Source organism: Crotalus tigris, unplaced genomic scaffold (genome assembly GCF_016545835.1).
Source record: "Crotalus tigris isolate CLP2741 ecotype Arizona unplaced genomic scaffold, ASM1654583v1 scf7180000019759.570773, whole genome shotgun sequence".
Taxonomy (NCBI): Eukaryota; Metazoa; Chordata; class Lepidosauria; order Squamata; family Viperidae; genus Crotalus; species Crotalus tigris.
This window is the reverse complement of record NW_024097699.1, coordinates 149,612-164,067: the sequence shown is the minus strand read 5'-3', so window position 1 is coordinate 164,067 and position 14,456 is coordinate 149,612. Positions and strand designations below refer to the sequence as shown.

Below are 14,456 nucleotides of genomic sequence, written 5' to 3'. Positions count from 1 at the left end.
GAATGCTCTGTAGGCCATAAAGCACCCTTTCCAAAGCTTTTGTGACTCAAATGGTCATTTAACAATCGATTATAAGCTGAGGACTATGACAACTTGCAACCACTTACAACAACTTACAACCCACAACCAGCTGGTACCAGAATTTCTATTGCTAAAGCAAGAAAGCTATTAAATGAGTTGCACTTGATTCTATGATCTTTTCTGTCATGGTTATTAAGCAAATCACCGCAGTTGTTAAATAACTTACTCAATGGTTAAGTGAATCCACTTTCCCCCATTGACTTCGCTTGTCCGAACCTGGCTGGGAAGATCCCAAATGGCAGTCTTATGAATCCGGGAGAGTCTGATTGCTGTAAATATGTGTTACCAGTGCCGAAATTTTGATCATGTGTCCGTGGGAACGCTGCAACAGTTGTAAGCATGAAAACTGATTGTAAGTCATTTTTCAGTGCTGTTGTAACTTCAAACAGTCACTAAATGAATGATTGCAAGTCAAGGACCACCTCTATTTGTGTATTTGATTTGTAGATTTTGAAAACTATTTCTTTAGAAAGAAAGCCTATTGTCAATGGTGCAACTATATGAGAACATGCAACTTTAAAGGGAAAGGCATCTTATTTTGTGAAAGATATATGGTGCCTCATTATGCTTTACAAATCATAAAAACAAATTGATCAATAACCCCATTTATTCAAACAATTAACTGTGTACATCATAAGAACAGAACTTCTCTGCTCATTCATAGCCTTGAGGAGTGTCATCTTGGCCATCTAAAATCAAAAGAAAATAGTTACGATGAAGCAAAAATGAACAATTCATTCTAATAAGAGAGAACTTCTCCCCTGCAAACATTTGCATGAGAGATAATAAAACAATAATTCAGATAATCCTCATCTAGCAACCACAATTGGGATAAATCTTCCATAATACAACTGGCACAATGGTGATCACTCACTCCTCAAAAACTTTCAGAAACAGCTACCAGTATTTTGAAAACCTCTCGACAACAAGGGAGCCAAATTAAATACCTAGAGTAGCGTTTGTCAACCTCAGCCACTTTAATGTGTGGACCAACTGGCTGCTGGGAAATACTGGGAGTTGGAACCCACTTATCTTCAAGTTGTTGAGGTTGAGAAACACTGCTCTAGAGCAGGCTTTCCGAATCTTTGCATCTTTTAAGATGTGTGGACTTCAACTCCCAGAATTCCCCAGCCAACTAGGAAATTCCGGAAGCTGAAGTCCATGCATTTTAAAGTTGTCAAGATTGGGAGGCCTACTCTATAACATGAGGGCTGAAACTGAAAAAAACCAGCCCGTGAGTTGCATATCTGAGAGACCATGAAAATATGGTGGCAGCATGGATGCAATGGGAAAGACAGGCAGACTGCTTCACTGTGAGGTGAAGGCAGTTCTGTAAGCACCTTGATGCCAAGCCATAGGAGGCTTTATAGGTTGAAATCAGCACTCTGAATTGCACCCAATTGACTGTACAATTAGATGCTACAATTAGATGCTACATGATTCTACTGATTTTTGATTCTCTAATATAGGAGGTACTATAGTTAGTACTTCTGCCAGTTTCTGAATGGTCTTTTGAGCAGAGTGTAAACCAACGTAGGGATAAAGGTATGGGTTACTATGACTAAGACCTCTCACTCCTTCCTCGAGTTGGGCTAAGGTTCCTGGGCCACAGCCTCCATATAGTTATCTAGTAACAATCATCAGTTCAGGAGGAAGTCATGGATTTGCTGCTTTGGGGAAGTGTTTCCCCCCCTTTCAAGAGTTATCACTGGAGCTGGCAGAGATCCCTTCTGTACAAACAATAACTCTACAGATAATGCTCGACTTACAACCCTTTGTTTAGTGACCATTAAAAGTACAACAGCATTGAAAAAAGTGGCCATTTTTAACACTTATGGGTGTTGCGATCCACATGAACAAAATTCAGGCACTTGGCAACTGGCATGTATTTATGACGGTTGCAATGTCCTGAGGTTATATGATCACCTTTTGCAATGTTCTCAGGAACAAAATCAAGAGGGATGCCAGATTCATTTAACAACTATGTTACTAACAACTGCAGCAATTCACTTAACAACTGTGCAAGAAAGCTTGTGAAATGGAGCACATTTTACAACTCTTGGTTAACAGTGGAAATTACTCAATTGTGATCATAAGTCGAGGACTACCTGTATCATGTTTGGGTTCATTTTCAGTCTGTTTTATTCCACCCAGCTCTGAACAGCCTCCATTTACCAGGTCAAGATTCTCATAGCATCTGCAGCTTGGCCCAGGGCAGGGGTAGGCAACCTTGGGTCTTTTATGGTTGCCTACCCTGGCCCAGGGTAAAGATGTACAGCTGAGTATCATCAGAGCATTGATGACATCTCACCTGAATCAACAGATGACCTCTCCCAGGGACTTTATACAGGTGTTAAAGAGGGTTTTCCTTCCCTTATCCCGTTTCTTCAAAACTTACTTACCGAGGAACAAATTGGAATTGTCTCCTCAAGGATTGGTGTCTTGGTCTATATTGTGAACCTGAGGTGTGGGGACAGATTAATTTATAACACGCACAAAAAGCGAAGAAACATGTTCTTTAGAACTTTGCAAATACTATTTCTTTATTTTAGGAAGTGATAGTCCTTCAAAATGCTCAGAGTGATGTATGTTCTTGTACCATGTGGTATTTTTGTTTCAGTCCTTGCTATTTTACCTCCTATGTAACTGAAAGCCTTCCCATCAGTCACAAAACATCTCCGAACTATAATGACATGAGTGGAAAAAGAAACTGGAAGGACAGATTTTAAAATTTGTCATGGAACATGTGATCTATAATCTGAGAAAAGGATGTTCATTTTTAGGGGAGGGAGGGAGAAAGAGATTGAAGAAGTAACACAACAAACAATAAACCCAATATTCCACACATATTTCCTCTCTTACCCAACAAGATTCTCTAAACCACCCTTCTCCATTCTGGGGCCTTCTAAATATATTGACACTGTAAATCTTGGAATTTGCCATCAGTGTTGTTTCAAAAAGTATGATAAATGTCTATCAAAAATATTGCAGAGGGATCATCTGTCTTCAAAATGATTTGAGTGTGGTAAAGTAGTTGGGAAGTCCCAGATGAATTCTATTACTCTTCCAAGGAGCTTGGAAGCAGGTTAAGCTAAAAAGTGATATCCATTAAAAGCCTTCCTAATGTTACTATATAAAAAAAAATCTTTTCACTAGTATCCTATTCTGCCACTGCACCTCTCTCTCTCAACCCTTAAACAGCTAAGAAGTGCTAGAGAGAGAGAAAGACTTGATCAGACCGTTGTTTAAAACGGTAAATCACACTTTTGTCATTTCAGCCGATAAATTAACAGATGCTCTAAGCTTGATGTTTTAAGAGGACTAATATAAGGCTGCCAACCACAGACAATTACAGAGCCAAATTGCAGACAATTAAGTGTGATATTTTAATTGTCCCATTGAAAAACTGAAGAAAACTCAAGCTTGAAAGTGGGAACCGCCTTTATTGGAATTCAGAGCTCACTTTCAAGTATGTCCAAGAACCATTCAACAGAGATTCTGGACAAAAGCTTTACTGATCTGAGGAACAAATAAGGACAAGAGAAGACAGGCAATTGGCGGACTGGCTAGTGAAATTCCTTAAGAATTTGATACAAAACAAACACAGAATGTCTTTGCTTAAACAGGGAAATCCTGCTGATACGTGAGAAAGAAAGATACGCTGCAATAAGATAACTTTGTTTTGACATGGTTATTTTTTTCTGTCGTTCTTAGAAAAGTTAGCTTTGCCTCATAATTAAAATAAGCCCTTTTCTTCTTGACTCACTATTTTCACTCTATAAAAATCAGTTGACCACTCTCAGGGTTACGATCAAGACCTTGACTCATACTTTAAACTTAAAAAAAAAAGTGAGATGAAAAAAACTGTAAGTAAATAAATTTCAAAATTATACTGTAGCTTGGTATTTCAGTTGTAAACTGTGCGATTTTATTATTATTATTTTTTACCTGAGGGCTGAAATTCAGAGAAGGAACCAGATTGTTGAGGCCCTCTCCACTGGCTTTCCCTGCACTGGGGCTGATGACAAGGAGACGGATTTCTGTTCAGAAGCCTCCGGTGAGAACCTCTGCCCCTTCCAGGATTCCCTAAAGAAAATGTTGGCCAGTGACAACACACCGATGAAAAAAAATAGCCCCATATTTGCATTTAAAATGAAGTTTCTGTAGATGAAAGCGTTTTGGTTTTTAAGCTAGAATGGAAAAAAATGTGGAACATGTAATTACTACTTCTTTAAAATGTAGAAGCAACAGAGGTGAGGTTTATTATTACACATGTTTCAAGCAAAATTAGATTTTATGAATTTCTTGTATAAACAGGATTTGGTATACTCTAAGTGCATCCTGTCCTACATGAAGAATGCATCTCTCTTTTTCCGAAAGAACATTCTCACATGTACATGGAGCATCCTCATTCTTTGGATTGGAGTTCTATTGATACAGGAAACCAAATAAGGCCTTTATATCCAATTTACTTCTTCCATGACTACTTGGTTTTTATAACAAATATTGTTGGACTATAGCACATCAACATTTTATCTGTGAAGCTTTGTACCACTGGATCTTACGTCTTGGCAAAGATGGATATATTCTCATGAGTCACATGCAGTGAGTTTTCTGAAGAATTCAGGTAGTACCTACCTATGACAAAGCTGCTTGGTCTTGGTCTGCTCTGGATTTTCCTCCCATTTGCTGAACTTACTTTGCAAATAAGGTCCATCAGATTCTGAAACTTTGTGCATCGTAATTCCTGTAGGTGAAGTAGTATTGGTAACTCTGAGAAATGTTCACTTCTTTTGAGGCAAATTAAAATGAAATCATAAAGGTTTGGTTCAGATGTTAATGATAAAAGTATGTGCTAGTAACCCAGTCCATCCCTAGACCATCCAAAGAAATGGATAAAATATGGATACACCAGACTTTCTCAGTGTGGACAATTTTTAAGATGAATGGACTTCCCCAGCCGACATGGGCATTAAAGTCCATCTAGCTAAAAGTTCCCAAGGTTGAGAAACACTGGATTAGACTAAAGCAGCTTGTCTACTTTTCCAATTCCAGGTATGGCTTCCTTTAAAAAATGGCTTATTGTCCAATTATGAATGAATCAAAATTCAACAGTTTTTTAACCTTCCTCATGCACAAGGAAAAGATTGAAATGGTGAGCATGAATCTTAGATTCATTCAGCAACTACTGAATTATGATTTAGAACTATGTCCAGAAAGCCTCTGCTAACTTAAAAGGCTAGTTTTAATATATAAAACTATTTTATCAGTATTTATAAATGTCCAAACATTTTGTAGTTGCCATGGTTGAGAAATGCTGATCTAGTCCTTCCTTTATAAACATAGAGTACTTTTTGAAATATCTGAAGAGATTACAAATATTCCATGACTGTACAGCACTTCTAAAACTAGAACCATGATTAGTAATGCTTAGAGAAGATTTTGACAAACCTATGTCCTACTGAATTCATTATGTCAACTCTAATTGTGACTAAAGCTGAGTCCATTTCTCCACATTAACCAAATATTAGCCAGGAAAGTCTGGAAGATTGCAGGTGCTAAATGTAATATATACATAATACACACACACACACACACACACACACACACACACACACACACACACATTTTGCTGACCTTTTTAAGTACAAAAAGGTTTTACTCAACCTAAAATCAAAACTGTATACTTGCATTGTGTTCCAGGAGCTGATATAAAGGGCATCCTCTATGAACTTGGTGGTATTTTTCCTGAAAAAGTTTTCCATCAAATATATGCCATGGCATCAAATCTTCCATTCGAAAGGGGAAACCGCAGGCACTATTGGCCATCACCAGCACACCCAGGCCACGGACAAAGACAGAACCAAGCTGTACTGCTCTTGAATCAATTTGGGCAAGCTGTTAAAAAGAGAAAGGGAGAGCAGCAATTAATGACCTTTAATATGGTTCCTGTAGATAAGAATGGTAGTTTTTTTTTTACATTTAATACAATACATTGATGGCTTGGCAGGAAAGAAAAATGCAGTAGTTCCATGTTCTGCAATAAAATCTGGAAGAAATATAAAAATGTGTCTTACTGGCTTCCTTCATCAAGCATAAATCGTGTGGTTACCAGCATCACCCTGCATCCTGGATATAGTTGGAATACATCACATAGAATTTCCAGGATACTAAGGAAGGAAATTTATCATCCATACATTTGTCCATCTGTCCATCCATCCATCCAATTTAAGAACTCTAGAGTGTTACAACCATCTAGAACTGTAGTCTATCCACAGTTGGTCAAGAACTGCTAGGGAACATGGCAGTGAAACTACCATTGTGCTCATGTCTTGTTTGTGGGCTTCCAATCAGATTCACTGGTATTAGTAGGAACCCTTGTTTATTGTTACAGTATGTACTATGACATATGTAGGCCAATATGATATATGGCCTATGTCCCTATTCTCTAGTTGTCTGGATGTCAGTATGGGAGGATTTTTAATGAAACCACAGAATATATGGCTGTTTCCAAAGGTAGTAGTCACACAGACCCATCTACCTGGCAAATATAAAAGATGTATTAACCCAGAATGGTAGATGTAGAAGCCATTTCCAGACAACACAACGCGATCAGATAATGATAGTATGATGAGCCCTACAAGAACTTGTACTACAAACACATACAATTTTAAGGTTATTGACAGCACCAGCATGGTATGGCTGGCAGAACTGAATTCTGATTACTAATTACTGGATTAACATGCTTGCTTAACTATGAAACTCCCTAGAGACAGTTTAATTTTACCTTACAAAATTATCTAGCAAAAGAACATATTGAATTTAATTTATTATGAGCATGTTAACAAAGGAGAATGCTGAAGCAAGGATATGATGATAGAAAGCTTTCAGTTACTGTTCATCTGCTTTGGACATTCTGGTAAAATTAATTCACTTTGTGCAGAAAGATCAGTAATAACTTAAAATAATTATTTTCTTCTTAATGCTACCCATTGTCTAAGACCATGGAAACTTATAGGCTACTAATATATATTTTGTTGACCCCCTCCTCCAAAGAGGTGGTAAGTTCAGTTCCCTTCAGTCAGTTTAAGTGACATCAATCAAACACACAGAATATTATAGTTATGTGCTCCCCTTTCCCACCAGAATGCAGTGCTATTTATTTTGAAAATACAGTTATATTATGTGTGTGTTAAAGATTAGAGCTCACATTAGTCCTTCCTGCCTAATCAAAGAAGTAGCCCAGACAAGAGGGCTAAAAATAAGAAAGATCTTAAAAAACTACAGCATTGGCTAGAAGGGACAAACTAGAATAACCAGTTCCATAATGCGTCACAGTAAATATTTAACAGTAAACAAATCAGCAGTTTGGGGTTTATATGCTAGAAAGGTTTATTTGCTGAGCTTCACAAAGGCAGATTTGTGTAAAGTGATACTTTGGTAGGACAAAACTCATATTTACTGTAAGCTGAGGCTCAGAGTGAACCTAAACAGACAACCCAATATCGCTTTACATTTCAGTGTCCCAACGAAGAAGAATTCAAAAATCAAAACAGACCAAGGAACCCACTACAAATAAAGCCATGTTTATTCATCAAACTCAAGCGAATTAAATTCCTTTCCAAAGTTCAAAGGGATTTCTGTTTGAACCAACCCCCAGAAGAGTTTCCTGTACTCCTGTTTTGACCAAAGGTGATGCAGAAAATCAGCGGATGGCAAGTGGAATATTCGAACTACAGCAGGAATTAGGCCCCCTTTCACTTGAAAAAAAGAGGAAGCCACATGTCACCTACCATTTGGGTGAGCTGCTGATTAGCACAAGTTGAGAACATTTTCTCCCCCAGTGAACACAATGGAGATTGCAATATATATGCTAAATTATGTCCTAAATTAGAACTGCATAGACATTTTTTTAAAAAACCAGTTCCCTTGAATCTCATATACAGTATGAGTGTGTGTGTGTGTGTGTGTGTGTGTGTATTCTAAATTTTGTGGCTGACAAAGAGTTAAAGGGAAACTAGTATAGCTATTTCAAGCTCTTTAGCTCTCATCAGCTAGTCATACCTGTTAAATCCGCGGGTTAAAAGCATTGCGAGGAACCAAATGGTGTAACAGCAAGTCTTCTTTATTGATTACTCCAACAAAACAGCAACTAAAAAAATGGCGCACAGGCCTTTTATAGTGTCCTTGCAAGGACAGCATCAACCAATGAATGCAAAGGCTGATTTCGCGCCTTGCGCATGCACGCAAGGCTGAAGACAGCCAGTCTGGTCCCGAGCAACCTTGTGGTTTGCCCGGGACCCTTTGCAACATTTCTGAGCCTGCTGAATGATTCAGCAGGCCCAGGACATAACACCCCTCCCCCTAGATAAAACAATAAGTACCTTTATTGTTATAACAGCACACATACATGTGTTCAATTGACTGTATGTTATTGTGACACACAAGATGCCTGCACACAGGCAGAGCAATCTTACATTTGTAATTATACAAAAAAAATACAACAAAATAATACACTGAATTGTAACACCCTTCACCTGAGTGTTTATTCTGCATTTGCTTAAGAACTAGCAAGATTCCCTTGGCTTGACAGAAACCTCACATAGTCCTTAAGATGTTTGAGTGGACCCTTGACCCGCTGTGACCTTCTTATGGCGGGTGTGTGTGCCTGGCCTGCCAGCTCGCCTGCCAGGCTAGGCAGACCAGGACTTTGGTGCCCCAAGGACCCAGGTGACTAACCCAGCCGCTGATTGGCTGGATCCTCTAAATCCAAGCCAGGGTTCCTTGGGGGGGGGGTGGAATTCCCCAAGTCCAGTGGTGGGATGGAATTCCCCAAGTCCACAATGGACTCCTCTTGGGAGCACTGTCCCTCGAGCCCAAGACCAGCAGCTGGAGTGGCCTGAGTGGCGGATGTGGCCCAATAATCCATGGCCCCCGTTATGTGTCAGAGGTGCCAGAATCAGGAGCCGCCTCCATGGCAAACCCCCTTTCTGGAGACTCCTTGTCTGGAGCAATAGCTGAAGTGTGTGAATGCCCCCTTTATGGAACATGTGCGGCAGCGTGGGAAGAACCGCTAGAGCTGGGAGACTGTGGTCCAGAATTATGATTATGGTCCTCCTCCCCCCCGAGAGCAGAGCCAGGAGCGGAAGTGTTGCTGGGAAGTCTCCAGTGCAGTTGGTCTATGTGATGTCGGATGACGCGCCCATCATCCAAGGCCACTTCGTATGACAGCGGCTCAGAGACCTTGCATACCACTGCTGTGACCCAGAGATGTCCAGGTCCATAGTTCCTTGCCCAGACCGGATTGCCCACCTGTAGTCTCCTAGGTGCCCATGGCTGTGACACCTGTGAAGCCACCCAGTCTGGATACAACCTGTCCAGTTTCGTGATGAGGCGGCGATCCCAGTGAAGTTCCTTTCCTGTGGCTGTGCAAGGTGTGGTGCATTGTGAGAGAAGGAAATCAGCTAACCTGTGATGCCAGCTGCCATAAGTGAGTCTCTTGAGGGCATCTTTGGTAGTGCACACCATCCTCTCTGCCTGGCCATTGGAAGATGGATGAAATGGTGCTGAAGTTGCATGCCGGATCAAGTTGGCCTGTAGAAAAGCCTGAAACTCAGAAGAAGTGAATTGGGGCCATTGTCTGAGACCAGGACGTCTGGAAGTCCATGGGAGGCGAAGATTCCTTTCAAACCTGGATGGTCCTAGCAGTAGTAATGGAGGAAACAGGTACAACCTCTAGCCACTTGGAATGGCTGTCAACGAAGACAAGGAAGAATTGCCCCTGAAAGAGCCCAGCGTAATCTATATGTACCCTTGACCAAGGGGCTTGTGTCTCCTCCCACCTGTGTACAGGGGCCTGAGGCATCGTAAAAAGGGGAAACAATGACAGGGGTGAACAACAAAGGGGGTTGGATGATAGCCCATGAGACACCTGCTTCACGATGCCCGCCAACATGAGGGGAGAGATGGGTTATCCTACTGATTTGAATAGGAAAGGAAAACAGAGACTTATGATGGAAAGTGATGTAGTGAGGCCCTGCACGTGTGCAAAAGAACTGAAGAACCCAACGTGCGAGCAAGTAATGAGGAGCCTCAAGAGGAGGGGGACAACTAGAAGCGGTACAGCATACTCACAGACACCTGAGGAGGAAAACAGTGTCCCTGGGTGGAGGAATGTGTGCAGGAATGCAGCCGCCAGGGATTGTGCCAATAGACGTTCGGACCCGCTTGACACACACCCTCCCTCGAACGCACGCAAACATAGCCAGTCCAGGGAGGATCTAATGGACCACGGAATGGGGCTAGAGAGGATGACAGATGTGAGAGTGGGCGAACAGAAATGGAAAATGGTTGGATCCAGGAGGAAGGAAACAGCAACTTCGGAGGGCATCAACACAATAAAGGACGTGGGCCCTTTAAGAAACCAGATGGAGAGAATGGATGGACCGGTAACCAGGTCAAGGAGCTGAGCGCAAAGCCGCCCGGCAGCATAAGAAGGACTCCCAGCAATCTTGCATCATGCTCTGATGATGTCGGTAGTGTTGACCGACGAAAGACTTAGCTTTTAATTAAACAAGTTTTGTTTTTAGTATTATCCTGGTGTTTGGATTATTTTATAGCATGGATTTACCCAGGATTCGTATTTTTAGCATAATTAGAGACCATATATATACATATATACACACATTCATACAAGAATTCTAGAAATTAAAATCCATACATTGGAGGGCACCCAGATCAGACAAAACTGATGCAGAAATGACAAATCCCCAATTTTCAATTCTAGTCTAATGCTAGGATGTCACTACATGTATTTCCGGAAGGCCACTCCCACTAACGTCCCTTCCCCTCCTTCTCAAATAAGGAACAGAAAATCCTAATTTGACAGGGCTGTTATTATGCATGTGGGAACTCAAGCCTGCTAAACAAAAGCTATTTTGTTATTGCAAAGAACACACGATAGCAGATTTATGTATTCGTTTTCTGAGACTCAAAAATTGAGGCCTTTGCTTTTCTGATGCCACTTCAATTTTTTTTTTAAAAAAAATAGGGTTTAGCTCTAATGCTACATATTTAGCATTGTCAATGGACCATGCCTATATTTCATACCTAAGTTTGTAAACATAAGCAGAAAAGATAAAATTAAAAACTGGAGTTCAAAGTGGAAAACTCTTTAACAAAAAATTCACATTAGCAACATTATCGATAGAATACTCTATACAGATAGTCCTTGACTTACAACCACGACCAAAATTGAAGCCAAAATTTCCATTGGCAAGCGAGATAGTTGTTAAGAGAGTTTTGCCCCATTTTACAATCTTTCTTGCCACCGTTGTTAAGCGAATCAATGTAGTTGTTAAGTTAGCAACACGGCTGTTAAATGAATTTGGTTTCCCCATTGACTTTGCTTGTCAGAAGGTCGCAAAAGGGGATCATCGCGTGACCTTGGGATTGCTGCAACAGTCGTAAATATGAAAAACAGTCATAAACCACTTTTTTTCAGTGCTGCTGTAACTTTGAACGGTCACTAAATGCATGATTGTAAGTCAAGGACTAGTTGTAAATTGGTTTCAGTGTAGAATTGAAGGTGGGTGTTGGTAGGACCGAGGATCAACACGAAGTAAGAGATCCGAAGTGTGGGAGTGTGTTCTCTGATCCTCAGCTAATACTGGATTCATAGGAAGGAACTGTAGTTAAGAGGGCTTCTGCACTATTACATCCACTATGGCAGTGGTGGCGAAGGCAGCACTCAGAGCCCTCTCTGTGGGCACACACGCCATTGCCCGAGCCCCACCTCCCCTGCAGCCCCTTCACCAGCAGCACCCCTGGAGGAGATTCGGCCCTAAGTATGGCCTGCGCAGAGCAGCATAGCCAATGACATGGCAGCCAGCCAGTGGGGACAAGACTCTGCCCTCATGCCCCATCATGCGCAGTTGATGCTGTGGGGCGCAGGCGGACGGCGTGGCCACCATGCCACTGCTGGGCCGCCTGGGCGATCTGCGGCAGCCATGGAGGTGGTGTGCGGCTCTGCGAATGAGCGGGGTGGGGACGGAGCGGGGGCGGGCTGGGGGCAGGGCAGGGTGAAGCGGGGCGGAGCAGAGGCAGGCTGGGGTGGTTTTGGGGCACTTGGTTTTGGGGCACTTGGTCTCTAAAAGGTTCGCCATCACTATACTATGGTAACAACAGTCTTTATTACTGCAACAGGTTACCATTAAAAAGTGTTTAGGAATCATATAATGCAAAATATGGCAGCCAGCTGGTACAGGTACAAGGATCGCATAATGCATGAAATTAAAGATCTGCAATTTAAGATGCTTGTATTCACTTTTAAATTAAATAGAAATTTAAAAAAAGCAGAATGACATTGAATATCATAGTTATACTCATGATATGGACAACTTTCTGTCCCCTTGGGGTGGAACATGTCTAGAGCCATCTGTAGGTGATACAGTGAGTGGGGCCACTCAAACTGCTTCCCTCTCTTTGTCATTCTCCCCTGCTCTTATAAAGCCATACTGTAAGGGCTGAAGTTGATGAAAAGGGAACCAATGTTGCTTGGATTAGACAGATTTATGTCCTTAGGTGTCTTTTAGTCTCAAAAGTGGCTAAATCTATAATCTCAATCTCTCTCCCTCCCTCCCTCCCTCCCTCCCTCCCTCCCTCCCTCCCTCCCTCCCTCCCTCTCTCTCTCATCAATACACTCTCTCAACTTTTTAAATAAGCTACCACCTCTCTCTCTCCCCCTTCCTTTCTCATCTATCACTAGAGTTCTGTATTCTGTAATGGGCAAAAATCTTTTACATTTTCGTTACTACTTCTTGACTGGAGGGTGGGCTTCTGGAGTACAGAGATTTATAGTAGCACTTCATACATCAACATTCTACTTCTTCTCCACAAAGTCATAAATATTCAAGCGAAGAAAAAAAGCTAACAGGAGGGGCAAAGGATGCATCCCTCTACCTTTGTGTATGTCAAACATTATAAACAAACCTTTACCAGGTTGTGGGGAGCACAACATTCATGGGAGAATATATGGGAAGCAGACTGGGAAATTTCAAAGGCTTAAATGCCTCTGACAGGCTGTAATGGAGGCTTCGAAGAGGCTATACTGTCCACTGAAATAAATCCTGAGATAAAGAAAGCGACAAATATCTTTTTTCACATTGCATTGTTTGAGATAGTTTTAAAACAGTAGAGGAAATGCCAGTTGACAAAGCGGCAGCCATCCATACAATACTAATGCAATCATGAATGAAAAAAATGAAACATTATCTTTCATACATTGAAATATGTTTCACTACTGCAACAATAGTGAGAAGAGGAGGCATATACTGTATTTTCCGGCGCATAGGACGACACGGCATATAAGACGACCCCCGACTTCGGCGCCGAGTTGCATGCCTAGAAAGTCGTCTTATACGCCAGAAACTACCATAACTTCCGGCGTATAAGACGACTCGACGTATAAGACGACCCCCGACTTCGGCGCCAATTTGAATGCTTTAGAAAGTCGTCTTATATGCTGGAAAATATGTTAAATAATTTCTTTTCCTTATTTTGACTTAGGGCAGTTCCACACCACCAAACATTTCACTCTTCAATCTTTCACAAAGTAGTTTGAAACTGATCTGCAACAATTTTTCCTTCTCCTGACCTTGAAACACAGAGAACACTATGAACCAATCAGTGTTTACCCACTCCAGCTGGCCAACAGAAAAACACAAAAAGTATAATCAAATCAGTATCTTGCCTCCAGAGTTACCGTCAATCATGGAGTAATAAACATTTCATTTTCACTTTGCATAGAAGGAAAGGAAAATGCTAGGGCTCTGTCCTTATTTGTTGACAAAAGCAAAATATTTATTTGTCCATAGCCATCTGCTAGCGAAAAAATATATATGAGAAGTTACTGTGAGTGGGAGCTACCTAGATGTTGGGGTTTAGAAAAGAATGCGAACAAAATGATTGAAAAACTCAACTGCTTCCTGGCTGTTGTGCCATCAACCTTACAGTACCTTAAAAAAAAAAAAAAGCCTAGGGATGTTGAAAATGAAATAACAACAAGTCGGCAATTTTACAAGTTTACCTAAGAGTTGTGACCACGGGACAGGCTGTTATGGCACTTGGATTTAGGAAGATATTAACACAAAAGGAACAGAATGCTAAACCCCTACCAAGTGGTGGCAGTTATTAATAATAACTACCAGTAATTAACTGGTTGAGACAAGGTAAACAGGGTGAAAGAATTCCTCCCAAGGGGAAAAAAATGGATCACTGACAATAGGGGTCTCCAACCTTGGCAACTTTAAGACTTGTGGATTTCAACTCCCAGAATTCCTCAGCCAGCTTTCTGGGAGTTAAAGTCCACAAGTCTT

The 14,456-nt window shown here is 41.2% G+C and overlaps 1 protein-coding gene across 3 annotated transcripts in view; it reads right to left on the bottom strand.

Moving 5' to 3' along the window:
* Positions 1–670: 670 nt before the first annotated feature.
* The window catches only part of FAM120B (family with sequence similarity 120B), a 39,644-nt gene continuing 25,858 nt past the window's right edge, over positions 671–14,456 (bottom strand). For all 3 annotated transcript variants that reach the window (XM_039364404.1, XM_039364403.1, XM_039364402.1), the window contains exons 7-11: positions 5,773–5,979; positions 4,720–4,828; positions 4,030–4,167; positions 2,484–2,541; positions 671–770 (exon numbers count right to left, since the gene is read on the bottom strand). In XM_039364404.1, coding sequence (XP_039220338.1) covers positions 758–770; positions 2,484–2,541; positions 4,030–4,167; positions 4,720–4,828; positions 5,773–5,979 — 525 coding nt within the window. In that variant the 3' untranslated portion in view covers positions 671–757. The remainder of the gene's footprint in view (positions 771–2,483; positions 2,542–4,029; positions 4,168–4,719; positions 4,829–5,772; positions 5,980–14,456) is intronic.